The 25,352-nt window shown below is 44.5% G+C and overlaps 1 protein-coding gene across 1 annotated transcript in view; it reads left to right on the top strand.

The window, feature by feature from the left end:
• The window catches only part of sspo (SCO-spondin), a 112,301-nt gene that overhangs the window by 62,325 nt on the left and 24,624 nt on the right, over positions 1 to 25,352 (top strand). Inside the window, exons 87-111 of the mRNA XM_087845737.1 lie at positions 32 to 196; positions 1,437 to 1,643; positions 1,745 to 1,912; positions 2,045 to 2,179; positions 3,342 to 3,579; positions 5,697 to 5,849; positions 5,940 to 5,986; positions 6,071 to 6,241; positions 6,320 to 6,496; positions 8,238 to 8,393; positions 8,466 to 8,593; positions 8,892 to 9,031; positions 9,164 to 9,210; positions 9,288 to 9,491; positions 10,589 to 10,750; positions 11,707 to 11,823; positions 11,920 to 12,058; positions 12,191 to 12,387; positions 12,469 to 12,639; positions 12,733 to 12,860; positions 12,938 to 13,092; positions 15,381 to 15,427; positions 18,930 to 19,094; positions 19,291 to 19,502; positions 20,410 to 20,505. Of these exons, the coding sequence (XP_087701863.1) occupies positions 32 to 196; positions 1,437 to 1,643; positions 1,745 to 1,912; positions 2,045 to 2,179; positions 3,342 to 3,579; positions 5,697 to 5,849; positions 5,940 to 5,986; positions 6,071 to 6,241; positions 6,320 to 6,496; positions 8,238 to 8,393; positions 8,466 to 8,593; positions 8,892 to 9,031; positions 9,164 to 9,210; positions 9,288 to 9,491; positions 10,589 to 10,750; positions 11,707 to 11,823; positions 11,920 to 12,058; positions 12,191 to 12,387; positions 12,469 to 12,639; positions 12,733 to 12,860; positions 12,938 to 13,092; positions 15,381 to 15,427; positions 18,930 to 19,094; positions 19,291 to 19,502; positions 20,410 to 20,505 (3,725 nt within the window). The remainder of the gene's footprint in view (positions 1 to 31; positions 197 to 1,436; positions 1,644 to 1,744; positions 1,913 to 2,044; positions 2,180 to 3,341; positions 3,580 to 5,696; positions 5,850 to 5,939; positions 5,987 to 6,070; positions 6,242 to 6,319; positions 6,497 to 8,237; positions 8,394 to 8,465; positions 8,594 to 8,891; positions 9,032 to 9,163; positions 9,211 to 9,287; positions 9,492 to 10,588; positions 10,751 to 11,706; positions 11,824 to 11,919; positions 12,059 to 12,190; positions 12,388 to 12,468; positions 12,640 to 12,732; positions 12,861 to 12,937; positions 13,093 to 15,380; positions 15,428 to 18,929; positions 19,095 to 19,290; positions 19,503 to 20,409; positions 20,506 to 25,352) is intronic.

Genomic DNA, 25,352 nt, shown 5'->3' with positions numbered 1-25,352 from the left:
TCTGTACTTCATCATCTTTCTGTTTCCACAGATGAGGACTCTGGGTTCTCTCCCTGGTCACCGTGGAGTCCTTGCACAAAGACCTGCACCGACGCTCTCAGCCCGGCCCTGAAGTCCCGCCATCGACAGTGTGTGACACCACCCTGTCCTGGAAGCTCTCACCAAGAGAAGGCATGCAACTTGCCCCAGTGTCCAGGTACACCACGCCCACTGTCTGTCTCTATTTAATAAATCAGTTTTTGTTGCCTTATATAACTATAATATAAAGTACATTAATATAAATATATACTCTCTATTCATCGATCATGCAAAACATTCTTATCAGTCGAAGCAGTAGTGAGGTCATAAGAGTGTGTGTGCATATAAGCAGTATTAATGCAGTTAGCAACAGCACTGTAAATGTAGGTGACGTGGAAACAGCAGTGCTGCTGATAGCAGAGTGTACTGTGGATGTTTGTGTCACAGGGCTTTGAACCACAGGTCTCCTAAACTCAGTCTGGACCTGGCTGTTTGATATGCAAATACCAGACATGTACTGTATGTAAGACAATGTAAATGTAATGTAATTACTTTATACAAGTAGCTTATACAGTTTCATATTCATATGCACCAATTCTGTAAACTGCTTAAATCACACAAATACATTTTACTATACGCATGAATAACATAGTGAACTCTCATTACAGTTTGATCTTGTTTTTACTACTGTTTTAATCTATTTATGAACCTGTCTTATTAACTGTATTTATTCAACTCTATCCCTTTCAAATAGACATTTTTCTTAACATATTTTTATAGCATTCACTCTTCATGAGCTAAACATAAAGCAACTTACATTTCTCTTATTGTGCAAAACATATTAAGTGTGGCTTTAACCAAAAATACCTGCACCGAGCTCAGAGTTTCGGTACAGTCTAACACTTGGATCGGCACAGGCTAACAACTGGACCAACTTGGAAATTAGCTCTTTAGCTTGACATTCACTACAAACAAGACATTTATCATTAATCGCCACTGCTGTCTGTCACTTTTATAACATCTGTTTATATTACCAACCACCCAGCTTACCTGTAAAGACAGACAAATGTCTGATTAATCAGTTCTTTCGGCGCGCAGGCCGTACGCTGCCTCTTCACCACTGACACTACTTCTTCTAGTGTAGTCAGCTACCGATGCGTACAGGACTGAGCGCCCTCTGCTGGTGGAACTTATACAACAGTAAAACTGACATTACAGTGGCCTTACTAAAAGAAAATGTCTCTGAGCATCAAATAAAATGGGGGGCTACTATTTTCATGTCTCTGTCTTTAACATAGTGCCACAAATACAACTGTGAACATTGTCCTGAATGCGTTAATCAAATGGTTGCCGTAGTTACCATAAACTGCAGCAGCAAGCGTCAACCAAGCTTATGTGTTTTGTGTTTCTGTTTTGAGGCGAGGTGTGTGTAGAGGCCGAGTGTGCGCGAAGGAACTGTTCGTGGACCAAGTGGGCAGAGTGGAGCGCTTGCTCGCGGTCCTGCGGCGTGGGTCAGCAGCAGAGGATCCGAACGTTCCTGAGCCCTGGAATGAACGGCTCGTGGTGCGAGGACATCCTCGGAGGAAACGAGGAGCATCGCTTCTGTAACATCAAACCCTGCAGAGGTCGGCTGTGATTATCAGTTCAAACATATAATATTTAAAAAGCCAAAGAGAGAGTTTCACTTTTCATTTACTGGTCTGCGTTTGTGCTCGATGTTGTGTAGTTGATGGAGGCTGGTCCCGGTGGAGTCCGTGGTCGCGCTGTGATAAGCGTTGTGGCGGCGGGCGCTCGATACGCACTCGCTCCTGCTCTAGTCCTCCGCCCAAAAACGGTGGAAAGAAGTGTGCAGGAGAGAAGAACCAAGTGAAGCCTTGCAACACCAAACCGTGCGGTGAGTCTGATCTACCGCGTCCTGTGTTCGGCTCGTCGTTGTTCCAGCGTATGGCTGTTTATCTACAGGAGTGTGTGCAGATACCTGCAGCATCAAGGCAAAACTCAGGTACTTCTGTTTGTGTGTTGTCAGATGATAGAGGGTGCCCACCAGGCCAAGAGTTTGTGATGTGTGCCAGCCAGTGTCCACAGCGCTGCTCAGACCTCCAGCAGGGCATCGAGTGCCAGACCAACAGCGAATGTCAGCCGGGCTGCCGCTGCCCTCAAGGTACACGAGTTACACCTCATATGTGCGTGTTTTTGTCCGAAACGTTCCTCTCCTGGCACTGATTTAACCCCTAAAGTATTCTGTGCTCTCCACAGAGACAATAAATGGTAAATAGCCTGTATTTATATAGCGCCTTACTAGTCCCTAACGACCCCAAAGCGCTTTACACATTCAGTCATCCACACATTCACACACTGGTGATGGCAGCTACATTGTAGCCACAGCCGCCCTGGGGCGCACTGACAGAGGCGAGGCTGCCGGACACTGGCGCCACCGGGCCCTGTGACCACCACCAGTAGGCAACGGGTGAAGTGTCTTGCCCAAGGACACAACGACCGAGACTGTCGGAGCCGGGGCTCGAACCGGCAACCTTCCGATTACAAGACGAACTCCCAACTCTTGAGCCACGATCGCCTGAAGAATAGCTTCACGTCTAGAAATAGCTTTGTTATAACTCCTCTGCCTTCTTTAGGATTCGGCGTTCTGAGAATATACAAATTCCTAGAGCCCTGAATCCCAAACATGTGCACGGGAACCCCCAAGATATCTGCATACAGCTGACTCTCTGCAGTTCTCTGCAGTTCTCAGTAGAACCTTCGAAGAGACGTAATTCAGTTACAAATGGTGTTTACTCCAGTTAGAAACTGTTGAATTGAAACAGACTGAGTGGCTCATCAGTGGTAAAACAAAAGTAGGTAACACAGGCCTTCAGTTTAACAGCATTATCAGGCAGCCAGTCATATTTTGTTGATGTTTGATTAACCTTGTTTGGGTTATTTAGGTGTAAGAGTTGTTTCCACTGTTTAAAACTGGCTGAATCTTTTAAAGATAACTAACCTAACCGGCTCGATATCACACAAGTGTTAGAATTTAGTTTTTTCCAAAGACATTATAGGAGTGAGACAAGGAAAAATCTTAAAGTGAGTCTGGGAGAATTCCCCAACAATAAATATGATGGCAGAAACCAACAACAACAGGTTTAACTGGTGATTCTGTAACGGCCCTGTGGACCATTAAAATCTCATTTAGATGATGTTTCAGAGTAGCTGTGCAGTGCGAGGCTTCATTCTGCTGCCAAGTGATGAGATTTGCATCTAGAATTGTTTTTTTAAGACATTAGCATAAATCGTGGTTTGCGTATCTTTCGTACGTGTGTGTTCAGGTCAGCTGCAGCAGGACGGGGTGTGTGTGCAGCTGTGGCAGTGCGACTGTGTGGACTCACTGGGGCAGATTTGGGTGGCCGGCAGCACACATCAGGTGGACTGCAACAACTGCACCTGCTCTGACGGACAGCTGCTCTGCAGCAACGACAGCTGCCAGGCTGCCTGTGTGTGGAGCTCCTGGTCCAGCTGGGCTCCCTGCAGTGTTTCCTGTGGACAGGGCCAGAGAACCAGATACAGGTGAGGACACGGCGGCTTCCTCCTGGGACCTGGACAAAGGAGACATGGTTTGTTTTGTAAACTGTTACATTCTTGTTTGAGCACGTCCGTGTTTGGACATTAAAATGGATCCAGATGGAGGAAAGTTTGTTTTTACAAATCTGAAACTGGATTTTAAACAGGTTTTAAGTGGTACGCTCTTTAACAACGAGACGGAGATCATAACAATCAGAAAATCGATCATAAATATTGTTTCCAGTGTAGAGATGGCACGATACCACTTTTTTATGTCTGATACCGATATCATAAATTTGGATATCTGCTGATACCGATATGAATTCAATATAGTGTTTTTTTTAATCAATAAAACTGTTTTTTTAATATCTTGCTGCATTTTGTATAAGTTCATACTCAAGTTTAAATAAACAACAACACTAAAGCTATTCTGTTATACTTGTATGTAAAAAATACACTGCAACCCAAAATATTTCATAGTTCAGCAAAACTGATCAATCTAATAAACTTAAACCTGCTCCATCCTCCCTATTCTGGTATTTTAAAGAGTACTTAGCAGAAATATTAAGCAACCTAACTAATAGGGCTGCAAACTCCCAGCAAAAGAAAGAAAAATAGGGAACCCCCCTCCACCTCATGATGCTTAATCGACGTAATCACCTTTAATTTGATGCAGTGTGAAAAAAATGCACAGAAATAAATTATTTTTCAAGAATAATTAAACAGATTCAACATCTTTCTTCAACAGAACTGCAGACTGCACAGATGGTTCCCAAAGGAAAAAGTACTATAGCTTACTAGGGTATATTAGACTTAACAGTTACTATATACAGTCATGGACTTCTATATATTTTACATCAGATTAAAACTTTGGGTGTAAGATTCAGACAATTATTTATTAAAAGCTCGACATTTTAAATGAGAATAAGAAAGAAAAGTATGTCTTTGTGCCCCCTTTTCCCTGTTCATGCCCTATCGGCCCCCCTGGCTAAACTTTGCTAGATCCGCCCCTGCACAGCTACGTCAGCTGTAGAAAAAGATCCTGGTGTAGAAATAATATTAAATAAATTCTAACAACAGCTTATCAAGCTTAAACGTGCTGCTGTTGTTCAGCCGCTGGTTTCCTCTTTCTGGTGCAAAGTGGGCCAAAAACTAAGAAGAGAGACGGACTCGGGAGAGAGAGAGGCAGTCGTTCCATTTATCGGTTGTTAAGCTTAACGCGGGAATGCTTTACAAACATTCAGAGATGAACTTACACACTTGCTTTACTTCTCTCTGGGAAAACTTCCTCGGAGATGAAATGCTGGTTTGAGGCTACAAATACACACAGCCGCTCTATCACGTGAGCACACTGCTCTGACGTGCTACGGTTATGAGCCGAGTTACGCCGTGTAGCAAGTTCTGTGAGGAGCTTTTTTGATATTTAATGGATCGGATTACATTTTTTATTTCTCTCCGATATCCAATCCACTAATTTGGGTCAGTATCGGACCGACACCGATACATAATATCAGATCGGTCCATCTCTATTCCAGTGTTTGTCTTAATTGCTTAATTAAGGATAAAGTTGATTCGAGTTGTCTGAATCAGTGTGACGATTAACTCTGTCGTCTGTCTTTTGTCCGTGTCAGGAGATAAAATCGGGGCTCTGTGGGAGCCGGAGCGTCACTTGCTGAAAGCATTTCTTTCAAAAGAATGAATTTGCTGCTGATCAGACACCTTCCTGATGGTTAGCTAAAATAGCTTCCTTTCCATAGTACTGCATGTTGTAAATGCTAATTCCAAATCTTAGAATTTACAAATAACACAAGATACATGTAACCACTTTAAATCACATATAAAAGCAGTCACGGAGTAATAGATTAGTGATCCAGGCTTCCTGCTACGACAGGAAGTCAGCAATGTAAACAATAATGGAGTCTAGTAGGTTAGGGGGCGGAGCCAGAGCTTCAGTCTCACAGCATTGGGGTAGAGGTTATTGTGGACTGGACAGCGTGATGGTTGGTTCATTGTCTTTGTTACTTTTCCTGCAGTATATCCGTGGATATAAATATACGCAGTGGTATTAAACTGGTTTCCAGTGTACTCCACTGTGATTACCTGCTGGTCGTGTTATGTGCCAGGTCTCTGACCCCAGACACCGAGGGAACACGTTGCCACTTCGAGGAGGTCCAGCACCGACCCTGCAGTCCAGGAACCTGCCCGCCTCTCTGTCTCCTTGACAACCAGACGCTCAGTGTGGGTGACACCTGGCTGCAAGGAGAATGTAAACAATGGTACGTTAGATAAGGACCGAGGATGTTAATGTCAAAAACAATGAAATGTCAGTGATACTGTGCTCGAAGCTCTGCCTGTGTTTTTTCCAGCACGTGCACGCCAGAGGGCGTTTTCTGCCAAGACGTCGACTGCAGAGGTGCGTCGCTGTTTCTGTGAAAGAGTCGCAGATGTTTGAAGTCCTCGCAAAGAAAGTTGTGAAAATCCTTTGTGCTGTTTGCAGTGGACGGTGCTTGGACCCCCTGGTCGGTGTGGTCTGACTGCTCGGCGACTTGTGGTCGGGGCGCACACGTTCGAACCCGCGCCTGCATCAACCCCCCACCACGAAACAATGGGTCTCACTGCAGTGGGCCAGAGAAAGAAACACAGGACTGTCAGACCCCTCCCTGCCTGGGTTTGTGTCTTAAGACAAGGAAAAAAAACACATGTTCTCTCTAATCAAAGAGAATTTAATTTACTCTTGTATCAACAGATGACCTTTGCCCTTGGTCTCCTTGGTCACCGTGCTCCCAGACGTGCGGGGCGGGGTCTGTATCACGACACAGGGCGTGCGTGTGCGAGCAGGGAGGAGATGCGGCGTGTCCCCCTGAGATTGAGGCCGAGAGGAACCGTGTGGAGACGCAGCTGTGCTACAAACAGCCCTGTCCAGGTGCTCGCACACAAAACTCTCCAAAGACTCATCCTGGCAGCGCTGAAGCCACGATCGTGTTTGTGCTCTGTGTGTTTCTGAGCAGCCGTTGTAATTAGAGGAACTTCAGCTGAGTCGAGGCTCATTAAACGATTGGATATAGCTGCAGTGATTGTTGATGAACAGTTATTCTAATATATTATTAGGTAATCTACACATTTTCAAACTGTTCTCTAGAGACTAGACTGGGGAACCACAAAGTGACATTAAAGGGTTTATTGGAGCTTTGTTTTTAGTGTCACATTGCATTATTAGGTCTCCATAGTGACTTAGTATGGTATTGATTTTCTGTTGAAGGATATATTTCAATTCAATTCAATTCAATTTTATTTATATAGCGCCAAATCACAACAAAAGTCGCCTCAAGGCGCTTCATAGATACAGAGAAAAACCCAACAATCATATGACCCCCTATGAGCAGCACTTTGGCGACAGTGGGAAGGAAAAACTCCCTTTTAACAGGAAGAAACCTCCAGCAGAACCAGGCTCAGGGAGGGGCGGGGCCATCTGCTGTGATTGGTTGGAAGACAGGATAAAGACATGCTGTGGAAGAGAGACAGAGATTAATAACAGATATGATTCAATGCAGAGAGGTCTGTTAATACATAGTGAGTGAGAAAGGTGACTGGAAAGGAAAAACTCAATGCATCATGGGAATCCCCCGGCAGCCTACATCTATTGCAGCATAACTAAGGGAGGATTCAGGGTCACCTGGTCCAGCCCTAACTATATGCTTTAGCAAAAAGGAAAGTTTGAAGCCTAATCTTAAAAGTAGAGATAGTGTCTGTCTCCTGAATCCAAACTGGAAGCTGGTTCCACAGAAGAGGGGCCTGAAAACTGAAGGCTCTCCCTCCCATTCTACTTTTAAATACTCTAGGAACAACAAGTAGGCCTGCAGAGCGAGAGCGAAGTGCTCTAATAGGGTGATATGGTACTACAAGGTCATTAAGATAAGATGGGGCCTGATTATTTAAGACCTTGTATGTGAGGAGCAGGATTTTGAATTCTGGATTATTTCATATATGCAACCTGCTGAGCTGCATCTCACACCGCAGGACGAAGCCATGCGGTAAAGTCACATATGCACAAAACGTTTTAGTGGTTGATCCCAGTCTGTTTCACACTGCTGGAGCTAATAGGACACAGACTGCAGATGTTTGCAACAGAGAATATTAAATCAGTCAAATTAACTTCACTTGTCCATCTGCTGATTTCTGTGTTGCACACATGTGCATTGCAGGTTTTATTGAGTGAAGCTGGACAGGCAGGTACAGCCTCTACTGAGTGAACAGAGCTCAGTGTACAGAGTATCAGTCCAACACAGAAAACAAATCGGACCCTTAATATTACTAATGCTACAAACAAATCCTGGAACACCTGACAAATTGGGAAAAGATGATCTGGCAGGAGAAATGAGGGCAGGCAGGAAATACACAAGGGCTCTAAATATGAGAGAATAGCACAAGTAGAGCTAAACAGAGCTCTGGAGCCTCACGTTCAAACCTGTGTTAGACTGAGAGAAGCTTCCAGACTGTTTGAGATTCACTGACTTGCTTATTTTTCATTTTTTTATTGTGCTTTATTTTTTAAAGCCAGTGTAGAAGAGGGTGAGCAAGTATTTGACTTCTAAAACGATGCCATAGTATGCGATTAAATGACATCAAGCGCTCGTGAATCTTGAATGTTGTCTTTGCTTTCGCAGGCTGTCCCATGTCAGCGTGGAGTGTTTGGTCTCCGTGTTCCTGTGCGTCCCAGAGGCAGCAGCGTTACCGTGTAGCGCTCTCGTCGCCCACCAGGGGTCAACAGTGCACTCCTGTGGAGACGCAGAGCCGGGCGTGCGGTCTCAGCCGCTGTGATGGTGAGTTCATTACCCTCAGAGCTGCTTAAGGTGCACTCTGGACCTACACCTCTTCATGTGTTTCCCTGCTAGACGTCTGCGACGCCCCGTTTGTGTACTCGCCGTGTGGCGCTCCCTGTGAGAAGCAGTGTGAACTGCTCGGCCGTGAAGATCTGTGTGTGGGCGTCAGCGAGTGCGCACCTGGCTGTTACTGTCCACAGGTGAGTTTAATGAACGCTGCTGAGTTTAATTATGATTTATGGACATTAACAGCGGATACAGTAAGACGCACTTTGCCTTTGGAGGTTTTGCTTTGATTTCTGCTCATTAAGAACAAATATGATTACAGATAATGCAGCACATTTGCCTGAAGTATGAATTCTGCATTGATGTTACTTCTGCATCTAAATGTGTGATTTGAGAGCAACACAGGACAGATGTGCTGCACTTTATGACCAAGACAAAGATCCGATCGCTGCGCTGTTTCCTCTTTTTTCTGAGATGTGTTTTTCCTTGCAGGGCCTGCTGCAGTATAACGGGAGTTGTGTTCCTCCAGAGGAATGTGGCTGCATCCACCTGCAGCACCAAGCTGCAGGAGATCCACCCACACCTGTCACCGTCCCGCAGGGCGCCACGGTCACCATAGGCTGCAGCACCTGGTCAGTTTTCTCTATCAGCCCCTGTTGCACCACAGTGTTGTCGTCACTCTGCTCTTCCTTTAATTCCCAGCTTGTTTGTGCAGTTTGTCTGATTGTTATTATTGTCCGTGTTGTTGCTTCTCTGTCCTCCAGTCTTTGTCACGACGGCAGTTTGCAGTGCGACACGAGAGAATGTGAAGGTAAGAGAGCAGAGGAATAAAACGAGGCTCTCTGCAAACACGGTGAACCTGAACCTTTCTTTCTCTCCGTCGTTCAGTCGTCCTCAGCGAGTGGTCGGCCTGGACTCGGTGCTCTCCCTGCGTGCTGCAGCACAACAGCTCGCAGGTGGTGTCGATCCAGAGGCGCTTTCGAGCCTGTTTGGACCTGGATTCTGGTCTTCCAGTCTCTAAAGAGGAGGAGAGCCAGTGTCCAGGACTGCTGGTAGAGGAGAGGCCATGTCCAGATGCTAACATCTGCAGAGGTAACAAAGATGCTCACACCGAGAGTATTCAGTTGTGTTATTGGCCAGAGAGCAACAAAAGTAAATGTTCTGTGTTATGTTAGCGATTTTACTGCTATTGCAAACTCATACTGACCTTTGCAAGATTCTTTTAGGTCAAACTTGCACTGTGCACTTTGGATTGAGGTTGGATGACGTTCACACCATAAACAAACTGCACCTGCACCTCCTCCACAGGGTCTGGGTGTTTGTGGGCACCAGAAAACCAAAAGGACAGTTCTGCTCTGTCTGAGAGCCTCTCAGTAAAAGTTTGACACAGATTGCATGCAAACGCTGGGTGAATGAGTCAGGGCTCGACAAGCAGGACTCCAAAGAAAAGCATGAATTACACAGTTGGTCAGAGGGTGATGAAACGACCGCAGCGTGGTTTTCTCTGCAAAGGAAAGGGGGGCAATTGTGTTTTGAAATAAATGCATGCACTTCAGAGTATATTCTTTTCATCTAAACAAAGACAGTTGGAGTCTTACACACAGCGAGGAATAAACGGCTGCAGACCCCGATAATGTCCAAGTCATGAACTGTTTCAGTTTATTAAATAAATGTCGTTTTGGATCCAGTGACGAGAGTGATGTCATTCTGACACGTGGAGTCTCTGAGGGAAATTGTTTACGGTGTGTCAGTCACAGCTGCCATCAGCAGACAGGTAAGAGGCCTTAATCAGTGCAAAATGGGCTTTTCCTGCTGTTTTGACTCACTTTACTCCCCAGAGGAGAAAAAAGGACAGGTTAATGCTCATGTGTGGTTAGGTTTGTGCAAACGATGATTCAGCTCAAATTTGACTCTGTCATCCATTTTTATACACGAAGGAGAATGGCTGCTGTCCCAGCTCAGTTTGCATGTCAAACAGCTGAAGCTGGTACTTGGTCATAGAGTAAATACTGCTCAGCAAGAACAAACTAAACTGTGTCTCTTACGTATAAATCATGCAGCAAATAAACACATTGTGTTTGTTGCTCTGTCGTCATCAAATGAAACACTTAAAGTTTCTGTATTTGTCACTGTCAGTCTGTATAACAGATAATACCAAGGTTAGCTTAGTTATGTCACTCTGCTCCCAGATGTGTGTCAGTGGAGTGGGTGGAGTGCTTGGACAGCGTGTGCTGAGCCGTGCAGCGGTGGAGTCAGGCAACGCTACAGACAGCCCCTGGCCTCTCCTGCAGGACCCCAGTGTAGGAGCCAAGAGACGCAGACCCAAGGATGCAACACGGCCCTCTGCCCAGGTACACGTGCGCTTAAAAAGAGAACAAAGCCAACAGGCATTAAACATCAGTGGTGTAGTTCATACGTTCAGTGAAGACCAGACGGATCCAGATACGTTTCAAAGATAACATTAGTTACACAATTTGTTGATATATATGTGAGATGACTACAAAAACCCCTAAAAATAAAGGCTGTTGGAAGTTTTCCTCAAAGGCTTCGAAGCTGAGCCGGACAGAGAGGATCATGTTGTTGTGTCAGCGTGGTTTGTTAGAAACACATTTGTGTGTTTGAATTTTAGTGTTTTCACTTTGAACTGATGCAAAGTCATCAGTGTTTCTTTTCAGCAGATGAAGGAACTTCTGCACATTTTTAGAAAGATGTCAGAGGAAATTAGACGTACAAGTAAAATACTAATGTACACACTATATACAGAACTCAGAAAGTCGCAAACGTCACAGGTTTTGGAGGCCAGGGTCAGGTCTGTTGCTGCTGTCAGTCGCTGCCCCGGGACAACTGCTGGTGATGGATTTTGAATGCAACCACATGATCAGCGGACCAATCGGCAGCCGTCAGCTCATCCAATCCGGGGCCTGCAAAGACTTAAAGACACAGACAAAGAAACAGCCACCAAAACAGATTATGGCCAGGGCCGTATATAAAACGACACCTCAGAGGAAAATGATCCGATTCAATATTTCTAATCAAACATCTTTATAGCTTAGAAAGAAGAATTTTATAAGAAGTTCAGTTCGTTCTGAAGCTGAAATAAAATAAGTCAGGATGCACTAAAAGACTAAAAGCCTGTGTTTCATCTGTGTGTACATGGATGGTGAGCAGCGACTCTGAAGGCTTTAAATCAGCCTGAAGACAAAACTTTGTCCTTACGAGTATCAGTCTGTCACACATCACACCACCACCGTGCTTAGCTCTGTTTCTACGTCAGCTCACACAGGCGTGATTTTCTTTGCTTTTCCAGGTGAGCGCTGTGAGGACAGGGATCGAGCCTACCAGGACAGCTGCGCCAACAAGTGTCCTCGCAGCTGCACTGACCTGTGGGAGCATGTGCAGTGTCTCCAAGGAGCCTGTCACCCGGGTAACCATGGATAACATCTTCCTAATATACGATTTTCATTACTTTGTTTCTCTGTTTCTTTACTTTTCTGTCTCTTTTTTGTTTTTGTCTCCTCAGGTTGTCGGTGTCCAGAAGGACAGCTGTTGCAAGATGGCCGCTGCGTGCCAGTGACAGAGTGTCGTTGTGGTATCCCGTCAGGCAACGGGACGCTGGAGTTCATCCCTGATGAGGAGTTTCCTGTGGACTGTAACACCTGGTGAGCCTGCTATGAGCTAAGTGTGGTCATAGTTGGGATTAATAAAGCAGTTTTTCAAATTCTGCAGTTTTTTTGTAGCGTTTAGTTCAGAAACTTTGCTCCGTCTCACTCTTAACGCTCCTCCGTGTGCAGTGTGTGTGAGAACGGCACGGTGGTGTGCTCCCAGCTTCCCTGTCCAGTTTATGAGCCCTGGAGTCCGTGGAGCGCCTGCTCGGCTTCGTGTGAGCGAGGCCGGAGAACCAGGACGCGCCGCTGCCAGGACACCGAGGGCGGCCCGCCCTGTGCCGAAATCACGCAAACGGAAATCTGTGACCTGCCATCGTGTCCAGGTCTGACATCCTGAGATTTTACCTGCAGGTCTGGCGTCCCCTTACCTTCTTAATCTCTGCTTAACTCGCCTCTCTTTGCAGCGGGTTGTTTGCTGAGTGAGTGGTCAGCCTGGAGCGAGTGCAGCGCCTCCTGTGGCGGCGGGTCGTCATTGCGGAACAAGACGGTCCTTCGAGAGCCAGAGCCCGGCGGGACGGCCTGCGTCGGGCCGCTTGAACAGCACGTTGTCTGTAACACCAACAGCTGCCTGCCCGGTAACACAAGCACACACAACACTGCACTTTGTGCGTCTACACGTCTGCACGCCGACCTGTTACAGTCGAGCTCATTTCTTCATGTTCCTGCAGAGTGTCCCGGCACGCAGGTGTCCAGTGACTGTTCAGCTTCCTGTCCGTATACCTGCCAGGACTTGTGGCCACACACTCAGTGTTTACCTGGACCCTGCACGCCGGGGTGCACATGCCCTCCTGGACAGGTGTGTGTGTGTGTGTGTGTGTGTGGTTGGACAGCAGATGTGAGTCCTAACTGATTGTCTCATCGTGCCCTCTGTAGGTGTTGCACAGGGGCGACTGTGTGCCTCGCGCTGACTGTCCCTGTTCACCGCTCTCTTTGCCGGATGATTTTCAAAGCGGGAATGTCAGCTCCGAGTCCTTCACGGAAGCTCTGCTGCCACCGGGAGCGGCCGTTCAGCACCTCTGCAACACATGGTGATCAGCTGTTGGTGTGGTCCAGTCGTTCACTGAGTCGTGGTGTAGGCAACCAACGGCTTTAAAACTGTAATATGTGACTCTTACGTTTCTGGGCTCAGGATGTAGAGCAGGTCAGCTACTGATCAGAAGGTTGGTGGTTCAATAGCTGCTCAGGTATCCTTGGGCAAGATGTTGAATCCCCAGTTGCTCCTGATGTGTTCATTAGAGGAAGATTGTGTGAATTTTAGACAGAAAGCACTCAGACATTGGAAAGAGTGCTCGAGTAGAGTAAAAAAGCACGATGGAAGAATCAGTGCATCCACACTGCACCGTTTAAAAATGACTCGACTGATGATTTGATTTTTTTTCTAATGTTTCTAACAATATTCCAACTAGGGCTGGGTTTTTATAATCGATTCATCGATTAAAATCGATTCTGGCTTGGATAACATGAAATCAATTCATTAAAATCCTGAATCGATTTTTTAATATAAATTTATTTTGCCTGAAATGCCAGAATCTCTGGTTAAATCTCACAAAATTTCAACAACCACCAAACAGCTAAAACAGTAAATGAGAGCAGGAACGGCTTCTGCACAGAGACGTAAACACAAAGCGCCGACGGATCAGAATCAGTGAGATGTCGCCTTTCTCACCCGACGGCACGGACACGGTCGGGGCTGAAAGCCGACAGCTCGCTGATTCTGATGTTTCGGCGGGTCCGCGCTTTGTGTTTACGCCCTTTTTGCGCCGATTCTAAAACTGTTAGTTTGATCTCTCTCCAAACAATATTGACTGAACCAGCAGCAAAAGAAGATCCAAACTAAGCTTCACATGAACATCGTCATGGATTCACTCTGACTTTTACTGTTTCGCTTCCAACACGATAAAATCACATTTCATGCACAGCTCTCTCTCTCTCTCTCTCTCACTCTCTGTACTGTTTTCTGCATTATTCGCTTGCTTGTTACGCACAAGTTTACCGTTGTTTACAGCGCTGTCGGCCGCTGTTTGTTTCCTATTACATACTTCCGAAAAGAAAACTTAATTTCTGCTGTTCAATACTTCTTCTTCTTAACCTTTATTTAACCAGGAAAATCCCATTGAGATTAAAAACCTCTCTTTCAAGGGAGACCTGGCCAAGATGGGCAGCAGCAACACACATGCAACAATAAGTGAAAGAATACAAATAAAATAAAATAAAATTCAATAAAATTCAAATAAAAATAAATAAATAAATAAAAAAATCAGTTAAAATGACAATCAATCTAATTGTTGCATGTTATGGACTTGGCATCAAGTAGTTTAGATTTAAAAGCACTTAATGAAATAAATTCAGTCATTTTCCTTCTGAAGTTTGTTCCAAGCTGAGGGTGCTACTGAACAAATGTAAACTTTTTAAAATTATACAAAATGCAAAACGCTCAGCCGTGTCTCTAATACCACCGCTGTAACTTCAGAGGTGATGTTCATGTGTTGATTTTTTCTTTCGTTTTTGATGTACTGCAGAACATTTTTATAAAATCTGATGCCAGGAAAATCACCTTCATGTGTTTCTGTGTTTTATCTTCAGCTGCTTTGACACAAAGGCCTCTGCTGTGACGCTCACACCTTTGATAAAGTCTTGCATGTGTCAGCTTCCTTTTTATAGATACAAAAATATGTAAATTTACTGATCTGAATTATAATATTTCTGACTGTCAAAATTTCCCAGATTCAAATTGAATCGAATCGTGGATTAAATCGATTCGGGACCTTGTGAATCAGAATTGAATCGATTCTAGAAATCAGTGACGATACCCTAATTTCAACCCAAAGAAATGTATATTTTATTCATTGTTGTGTTTCATTTTGATCCAAGACATTTAATTGTAGCAATTAACGTTACATTTGCTACATTTTCTTCAGTATTTCTTCAGAATAAAGAGACGTAGCATAAATAAAGTCAATGAAATGACTGGTAGCTTGTTCATGAACATCATTTCTGCCCGAGTCAGGTCGATTTGATCAAACTGTCTATTTTTGTTTTAACTAAAAGAAAACAGAGGCTGTAGTAGCAGCTTTCATCTTTCTCTGTGCTTTGACACAACGTCCTGTATTGAACCGCTTTTTAATAAGTTAATGTGAAGCTTCTTGTGTGTTCCAGCTCTGAACTGCTGTGAATGTGTAATTATATTAAAAAAGGATGAAATAGAAGATTATATGTATAATACGTACCCTTACAGTAGTCTGGTGGGCAACTGTGTGTGACTTCGACTTTTCTTTCATCTAATTTTACTCACTTGACTTTTTTGCGCTCCTTCCAGCTTGTGCCAAGGTGGAAAGTTCAACTGCACCTCAGAGCCCTGTGAGGGTGAGTGATGCTCCGTCACAGCTGCATTTCCTGAACCTCATAGGGCCTCTCTCTCTTTCAGCAATGAAATGACGGTCAGCAACAATAATGTTCGGTTGAACTGGCAGGGTCGTGATAAAAATGTCAACCTATCTATAGTTGGGGCAGCTGCTGCTGCAACAGTTGGCTCAAATAACTGAGCTGCAGTCTCATCAATCAGAGGCTACACAGGCCATTACTGGGATTTTGTGTCATAAACGTACAATTTCACGATGTGAGCTTTGCTTTTGCTTCCAGAGCAGATCACAGTTTGAACTTGTTTCTCCATCTCACAGTATCATTGATCCTAATGTGGAATCAAAGAGGATCTCATTTCAATCACATTACTGCACGTTTTAGTTGCAGTTTCTTCTCACACGTCTGTCCAGACATTACTTTACTGGCCCTTGCGATACTTTCTTAAACGAGAGGCTAGAGAAGTATCTGTGAATATCTTCTTAGAGACTCGACTCTGCAAACAGCTCTGTGGTTTGTGTGTTTTGTCTTGTTTGTAGTTGTGCTGTTGGTTGTAGTGAGTTCCTTTTTCACCATAGGTGTTATTTTGCTACATATAGAATATTGATCATGATAACAGCTTCACGCACAACTTCAGTTTGGGTGTTTAGGAAAGTCCCAAAGTGTGGCAAGAACTGTGAGAAAAATGAGCACTAATGTTTGTAGGAGTGCTGTCGCACTTTATTAACAGTAATAAGAATATGTTGCCTGATTGGGCCCATGAAGAGCAAAAAGAAGCAGCTCGTGTGGTTGTTGGCCAACAAGTGCATGGAAAAAATCCTTACAAAGAGTGTAATGTTATACTCAGTGTTGGGGAGTAACGGGATACATGTACCGCTGTTACGTATTTAAAATACAAAATATGAGTAACTGTATTCCGTTACAGTTACCGTTTAAAAAGGTTACTTTGTTGAAATAAATGGATTACACGGCGGTACTTCCCTGTTTCATATTGTGGCGGGTCAGGACTGTTTGGGTTTTGTTTGACAGCTACGTTCTGTTGTTTACGGTTGCCATGGTTACAGGGTGACGCTCTCTCTCTGCGTGTTTCCTGGGTGAGAGAGGCCTTTTTGTTGTTGTTGTGCTAAGCTAACAGGCAGAATGCTACAGGTATAGCTCTAAAGAATGTAGCATCATGGGCAGTGTAGTCCGTGCTGCAGGGAGAATGGACTGCCATACCCGTTATGTGTCTGTGAGCGAGGGAGGGAGAAAAAGGAAAAGTACGAGCTGTCATCGAGCAGAAACGGGAGCTGGAAGCATGTAAATATAATAATAACCACTGCAGCCAAGAAGAGAGCCTGACGAGCCCAGTTGTAAGTAAGCTATTAAGACTCGACTGTACACCGTGTTCGTGTTTTCCTCCAAAAACAATAAGTTTGTTGGAGCAGCCTTTCAATGCCTCTCTCTGTCTCTGCTAGCAAAGTTGACCCAGACAACAAAGTAAAGCTAGTTTTCAGCTACGAGCCGACACAGAACCCACCGTATTAGCCAGAGGTCCCTTTACTACGGTTCGGAGCCGCGGACCTTCAGTAACAGTAATAAATCACAGCAATAGTACATTCATGTAGTTATAAACAGCATGATAATATATGAAGTAATCCAAAGTATTCAGAATACGTTACTCTCATTGAGTAACGTAACGGAATACGTTACAGAATACATTTTGGGGCATGTATTCTGTAATCTGTAATGGAATACATTTTAAAAGTAACCTTCCCAACACTGGTTATACTGTTGTAATATATTGACTTTTTTGTAGAAAGTCAAACAGGACTCATCAACATTCTGAGGAAACCAGGTCAAGTTAGCACAGAAAGGGTTTTACTGCACATGTCACATCAGTGCATGAAATACAAAGTATGTTCTTACTCTAAAGCAGTTGATGTGTCATGTTGGATTGTCTGAAAGGTGCCGTACGTTTGATTCAAAATGAGTAAGTGAGGCAGAAATCAGCTTAGTGTTTTATGTTGTTTTCAGATGTTTTGGCAGCGCTGCAGGAGAGGAGGTGGTGAGTGAAATGCTATCACGACCAATAAACAAATTTGAAAGTATGTAAGAATTAAACCCACCAGTACCCACCTACTGCACCTTTGGACACTTTTAAAAGCAAGAAATGAAACAGGTCTGTGCTGTATTTCCCTCCCTACCAAACCACAATGAAGCATAAAGGAAACATAGGACACAACCTGATTGGGTGTTGTTCGTGTTGCCTAGTTCAGCATCACTTCCTGTCAGGTGCAGCTGTTGACAAATGGCTCCGTCAGCAGAAACTTTGATGTTTCCAGCAAATATTTCACTGTTTTATGCATTTTGGAAATGCAATAAAAACAAACTATGTTCATTCAGATGAACTTTTATTTCAGTCTAAAAGATTTTAAATGCTTTTACTGACCTAATAGGACGTTTCCTTTAAATATGCACACACTTAGACTCTGATGGTTACAGCAGACTCAACAAAAGCTGTGAAGGAGACATTTTACTATTATTCTTTATCTTTTCATTAGTCTTTTATCCTGTTTTATTCTTTATCTTCTTTCTCTCAACCAACCAATCACAGCAGATGGCCCCGCCCCTCCCTGAGCCTGGTTCTGCCGGAGGTTTCTTCCTGTTAAAAGGGAGTTTTTTCTTCCCACTGTCGCCAAAGTGCTGCTCATAGGGGTTCATATGATTGTTGGGTTTCTCTGTATGTATTATTGTAGGTTCTGCCTTACAATATAAAGCTCCTGGAGGCGACTGCTGTTGAGGCTACTAGTTGTTGTGGATTTGGACATTTAGTCTGCAGTTACCGTTGTCTGAGTGTCCTCTCCATGATCACGTCTTCAGTAGGAGGTTGAACAGGACTGGCTGCAGGCCAGACTGGCACACACACAGGTCCAAGCAGAAAGTGGTCTGGTATTGTAATATGGATGATGGGTTTCATCACTGGTACGGACAACTCGATGTGCTTTTCCCCAAAACAAGTTGAAATGTGGACTCACCTGACCACAGAACTCTTTGGGTCGACCTGAGATCAGCTCAGGCCCATTAACGTGTGGCTTCCTCCTCCCATAATACAGGTTCAAGTTGCATTTCCGTGCGCAGTCATGGTGTTAGACGGGGTTTCCAAAGGGCTCGTGAGCCCAGGTGGCTGTTTGTGATTTCTCAGGCAGTGGTTGCTGTGATCAGGAGCATTCAGCTGTGGTTTCCAGCCTTTTATACACCGAAGCGTTTCAGTATTAGTTTATTCATCTACTTTTTAAATGTTCATGTATTCACAAAATGCTGTTATGTTGGTCAGTAAATTTGAACACTGAAAATCTTCCTTTTGCACTTTTATAAGTTCAATGCTTTGCATGATTTAACATTTTTATAACATTCTGTAAAATATCCCAAATCTCAGGAAATGTTTATAATTTCCTGGGTACATTGAAGTGGTCAGGTGACAGTTTAGTGCTAAGTCTGAATGTCCCACCCTCTTATGTCCTTCTAGTGGACTGCCAATGGTCCACATGGTCCCAGTGGAGCCCTTGTTCAGCCAGCTGTGGTGCAGGACAGCAGAGCTCCATCAGATTTGTACTGGAGCCCAACCAGTATGGAGGGGCTCCATGTGAAGGCCCTAACCTCCGCACAACAACCTGCATCGCCCCTGACTGTGGTGAGTGAGAGGAAGTTGATATTTCACCGATGATAAATGATCGAGTAAACTCGTCATTATCTCTGCATCCTTTAAACACTTACCCCTCTTTGGATCCCCATTGTTCCTTTCTCCTTCCTGATTCATCATTAAATGCTTTCCACTCCACCCTATCATCTTCCCATCGCATCATCCATCCCCGTCTCCTCTCCTCCAGCGTGTCCTGATGGGGAGCAGTGGAGGAGGACGACATCAGACGGGATCCTGCTGTGTGAGAGGAGCTGCCAGGACATTTATTCCTCCTCTCCTGTCAACTGCAGCCACTCTGCTGAAGGCTGCGTCTGTCAGGAGGGGCTTTACCGAAACCCGGAGGGCGCGTGCGTCATCCCTGCCCTCTGCCCTTGCCATGACCGGGGCGTCCTGCGGGAGGTACGTCGGCGCGTGCGCACGAAAAGCAAAGTGACATCTGCTGCCCGGCAAACTTGGCATCTTGTAGCCATTGTTCCCGCCTCCGTACCATTGGTGTAGTGTTTACACGCCATCCCATTCAGTCCCATTGTGTTATTTACTCATAAAGAAGGGCCTATTAGAAGATGAGTGACAAGCTTAACAGGACACATTAAGCCACTGTGCCCCTTCAGCCCTCAGCCCTCATCAATTATGTAGGAAGTGCTGTTAAAGCCAGCGCTCGGACGGCAACTGGGCAAGCCTGCCAGGAATTATTTATGAAGGAGTGGGTATTAGAGGATTATAACAATTAATCTTACCCTGACAAGAGGTCAGGGCTGCTCTTCTTTCTTTCTGAGGTCTTTCTCTTTCATTTTCTCTGCCTCGCCTTCTCCTCACACGGTTTTTTCATTTTCTCCTTGCATCCTCCTCTTCCTCTTTCTTTCTCTCCTGTCCGCCCCAGCTTTCCCGTTATTCTCCCGTCTCGTTCCGTCTGCCTGCCTACTCCGTCTCTCTCTTTCTGTCAGCTACTTGAGTCATGTAAAGACCCTCTGTGGTTTTCTAATCAGCCACCCCATGACTCTACCAAATGGCTCAGTGTGAGCTGCAAAGCCACGTCTAAAACTGAGCACAGTTATTCCTATATGCAGCACATACACATGAGACATGTCTGTATAATGCACTGTTATGATTATAGCATCGCTGTGTGCCACAATCAGCTCAGATCCACAACAGTTTGGGTGGATTCGCTGAAGAAATTGCTCCAGTTGCACTTTCATCAAACCTGCACTCATGCCAGTGTGCATGCAGGGTAATGGGCTGTTGAGGCATCAACCCAATTACAGCGTCTGGTGTATAAAAATGGATATTGTGTGTGTGTGTGAGCCAGGCTGGATCAGAGTGGGAGGAGGACTGTCTGTCATGCAGCTGTGTGAACGGGGGGAAACTGTGCCGGCTGAGGTGCCCTCCACTGTACTGTGATGAGGTGAGACACAGACACTTACACTCTGAAACAACATGTGTTTGATGATTCACTTCACTTTATGTACACACAGATACAGACTGTTTAATCAGAGATGTCAGGGGATGCTGATGTGGTCAGTTAAGTAGCAGAAATTAACAACAGCTGCATTAGAAAAGCAACAGTGAGATTCCCCCAAACAGGAGGCTTTGAAGGTGGAGGCCACTCACATGTTTTACCTTCTCATTTTTTCTGACTGTTTTTCCACTAGTTTTGTGCTCGGCTAGGGTCAGTGTCACTGCTGGTAGCATGAGGGAAACCTGGACCCTACAGAGGGTGCACAGGTAGTCCAACTCACCCAGGGTTAACCCATCAGCAGGAATCTGCTCATGTAAAGAGGAACATGATGAGCAGCCAGAGCTACAAAATGACCTCCAGCAGGTCACCGTCTCTGACCATATAATTAAAAACAGACTTCATGAGGGTGACCTGACTTCACAGGCCACGTGAAAGGGTCTGGAGAAGCTGCCTGTAACTGGACGTTAGTTTGGAGCGGAGGCATATTGCTGGAGGGGCACACAGAGCTCCACAGGCTAGGCAACAGTACTCTGGCTGACATTATGGACCCATTACCCACATAGCAAACTTGGTACGGCCCGGATCTGGCCCACACAGTGTGCTTGCACATGGCCCACATACCGCAAAGAACGACGGCCCTTTGGTGGCCCAGATCAGGTTTGCCAGATGTGGCCCACACGTGGGCCAGCACAAGGCCAGTTGCAGACACACTGCTGGCCCAGAACAGTTTCAGCTCTGGCCCACACAGTGTGCTTACACATTCTATTGGCAAAGAATGACGGCCCTTTGGTGGCCCAGATCAGGTTTGCCAGATGTGGCCCACACATGGGCCAGCACAAGGCCAGTTGCAGACACACTGCTGGCCCTGTGCTGGCCCTGTGCTGGCCCAGAACCGTTTCAGCTCTGGCCCCAGATGTCAGCCTAATGTCTACCTTAATCAAGCCATGTAATAACAACATGTGCCAGAATATAATAGTGCAAAAGTAACATGAGGAAACTCTGTTCAGACAGTGAATGCACTGATTCTTATATAGCGCTTTTCTACTCTCGCGGATTACTCAAACTGCTCTAAACAACATGCCACATTCACCCAAGCAGTAGGTGACCTGCTCTACCTCCTGAGCTGCAGCCTCCCAGTGGTAAACATGTTAAACCGTCACTAGGTTTTGGATAAAGTGTACACTCACAAACCTGTCAAACCTGCATTTGAAACATTAGCTATCATAGCAGTATAGTATTGCAACATGGCATTTGGGTCTTCTAACTAAAATAGGAAAATAGGAACATAAACAGTGCCCTCTACACCAGGCCTGGCCCACATCTGGATGACACACCACTTACCATGCCAGAAGTCAGCCAGCAGTGCCGGCTTGACACCAGACCTGTCTGCTATGTGGGAATGACACCCTACGCCAGTGCAGTGGATCCTGGGTTCTTCCTGGTGGTCCTGGTGAGATGTATGGGGGCATTTCCTAACACATGAAGCAATTGATACCATTGACTGGCCCCATGCTTACCTGACCCTCACTCCAGTAGGACACCTCAGACTGAGCTCATGTCCTAAGCGTTGTCAGGTGTTGTCAGGCATGCATGTAAGCTTGTTGGGGCCATAGAAACTACAGAGTATCATTTTGTGTTGTGTCAATGTTTTAATTTCAATCAAATTCATATTCAGGGTTTTTGTAATGTAGCCCTCTGTAGACTGATACTCATCAATTCCCACAAATGACGTGAAATCTTTGCATTTCTAACAGATTACGCTGTTCATGTCAGTGCTGACGTCCAGCTTTTTCGACTTCTGATGTGTCTTAAAGTTTTGAAGGTGTTTGACAGAAATATCGGTCCCCAGAAATAACATGCACATGAGGAGGAACCATTTTCTCCACAGTAGCTGCTGACAAACGTGTACCTAAAATGTGCATTTGCAGTCCCAGTGCAAACACGGCTAATCTGAGATGAAGATTGACGTACAGAGGCATAATTAGTCTCTCAGACAAACGCACCAGTGCAGTCAACTGCCACAGCTACCCGGGGTTCACCTAACATCTCTGGAGGTTGCAAACATCTAAATTAGTCTGAGTGAGGCACAAAATGCTCTGCCGCTGAAGAATGTGTGGGATGTTGGCTGAAACAGATCAATACTCTCCAGTCCTCCCACGAGCCTGCCCTTTTGTCTTCACCATAGCCTTCTGCCTCCAGTGAAACACTGGCTACTTATTTAAGCGTAATATAGTTTTGTTGATTTGTACTCTGTGCCTTCACTAACTAACTGAACTAGATTAGCTCTAATCTTGCATTGATGGAAGACCAAAAAGTTTTCAGCTTCTTGTTTATTTAGTTTCAGATTCTTTCAGGTTTATATTGTCTTATATTAGATGATGAAAAAGAATTGAGGCAGGAAAAAGGAGTCGATGAAATTTGCTAGTCCCTGCATACAGGTGTGCAGAGCAACCTCATCTTTAGCAGTTTATTATACATTTCTGTTCAGCGTTTGATGTCCTGTCTCTGACTTCATGTAAACTGGAGTTTAGATTACACTTGGGATAACTTAATAACATGTATGGCTGTGCTGCTGCTGGTCTCTGACTCCCAGTGTTAGTCACACACCAGTTAATGTCTGGCCATCAAAGGGAATTCACAGCATTCATGCTGTACACCCCAGAGCAGATGAATTATATAAAATTGTATCAAATATTAATTCATGTTTGTATTCCTGAGGCAGTTGGAACTTTTAGTATCACGTGGAGGTGGATTCAGTGCCTCCCTGTAACATTGGTCTGTGGAGGCATCACATCACGTTCTTTTTCTTGTAAACTTCATTTTTCATTGTTTCTTCTCGCTAATTTTCACCCTTCCTTCTTATTTAGTTCCTTCTTTGTTTCATTGTAAAAATGTGAGCGTGTCCAGAAGCCCCCACGCTGGTCGTGTCTGTCGGGATGAATTAGAGAGCACAAAGGAAAAGATAAAAGATGGGAAAATAATATATGGATGGAATTCTGCATGATAATAAAAATATCCCTTAGTGAAGAAAAGAAGTCAGGCTTTGTGCAAAGTACAGATAAGGACACAGCAGCAACACGGTTACGTCCAAGCAGACGGTCTCTTACAGCGGAGAAGGTGTCAGCTTCTAAAACTGCAGGGCGAGAGACATTTCCTGTTCAGTAATATTACTTTTGTCGTCACCATAACTGCTTCTGGCCTGATTGGATTGATGAGTCATTATCCTATCAGGGAATAACCGAACATTCCCAAATTACAACCTGAGTTCTGTATTGTTCAGAAAGCTGAAAGTGTGATGGTGCTCCTTCAATAACGCCACATCTATCACACATCAAAGCAAGAAAAGAACTGTACATCACACGTTTCTATCAGTACCTCTCTCTGTTTAAAGGGTTTTTTCCCACTGCTTTTTATTCCTGGGGTTTATGGGTGGTGTTCTGTCAACTGCTGCTCTTCGGTGCACACCTCAGTCTGCCTCAGTCTCAGGCACGTGCAGAGGGGGGGGGGGCTAGAGGGGCTTGAGCACCCTCCCCTTTCCTGATGGGTGCCCAAAGTGCCCTTTTGTTGAGGCAACTTTTAAATTATTATTTTTTTTTTAATGTGTGTGTGCGTGCGGAGTCCTGTCTGTGCCCCTCAACAATAATATTTATATATTAATCACAGTTTTGCTAAATAAAAGGAGCTGGCTTGCATCAGTCACATGATCACATTTAACCAATGATCGCTCTTGACGGCAGAACGCGCTGGTTACGAGCCGGGAACGAGCTCACAAAGAGCACGCGCATTTTTAGCAGTCCGGAGCTGCAGGAGAAACACAAGTTAACTCAGAGACACAGACTGATGCGACAAAACCAGTAAGTAGGTGTACAGCGTACACTGTAGTGTATAGCACACAGGAGTATTAGCTTATTATGTACATGCTGGTAAGTTGAAATAAACGAGCGTGCTGTGTGTGCAACAGCGTGACAAACATTACCTGTCCTTTTATTAACTGCACAAGTAGTGCTGGTCATAGCTGCTGGCTACCTGTGTAAGGCTGTCATGGGTCTGTAGCTCTGTCACCGTTTTAGGGAACATGTTTAGTTTTAAAGTAAGTTTCCGGGCTTTTCCTGTCTTTCTGGAGGGATTATATTTCACTAAAAAACGATCTAATATGCATGTCCACATAATTATACAATATTATAATATATAAAAAAACACGCTGTATTTTAAAGAACATACATTAAGAAGCAGATTATATTAGATTTATATTTTAAATAAGACAAAATTTGGATTTTACAGCAGTAAAATTATTGTATCTCTACAGTTTAAAAATGTAATAAGCTTTGCCCCTGCACAGAGTGGATACTGAAACAAATGGAATCATCATAAATACATTATTTCATATTTATTACTTCCCCCTCCTCATTGCTTTATTATTGTAGCTCTAGTAATCAATAATAATGTTTTTTATTATTAAAAAAAAAAAAAAAAGCCTCAGTGTTAGTGTTTTAGCCATCAGCATGTTCATTTCTTTCTTTCAAAAGTGACCCTATTTGAATTGCAAAGTAGAATCCATGGGCTGCATGCAGAGGCACATAATTTGTGGGAAATAGAATGCAAAAAAAGTGACACTGTAAATGCTAGAAATAGGATGCACAGTGATGTAGAGGTTAGCACTTTTCACTCACAGCTTTAAGGTCACTGATTTAAATTCATCAACCAACTGGGGGCTTTGTTCCGTGCATGTTTGGTTTACTTCTACAGTTCAAAGACGTGTGTTTTTTAACCACAAATTAAACTAATGTCTAAAT

Source organism: Neolamprologus brichardi, chromosome 9 (assembly GCF_056152115.1).
Source record: "Neolamprologus brichardi isolate AB-2024 chromosome 9, ASM5615211v1, whole genome shotgun sequence".
NCBI lineage: Eukaryota > Metazoa > Chordata > Actinopteri > Cichliformes > Cichlidae > Neolamprologus > Neolamprologus brichardi.
The sequence above is the reverse complement of the archived record's forward strand: the minus strand, read 5'-3'. Positions and strand labels throughout refer to the sequence as shown.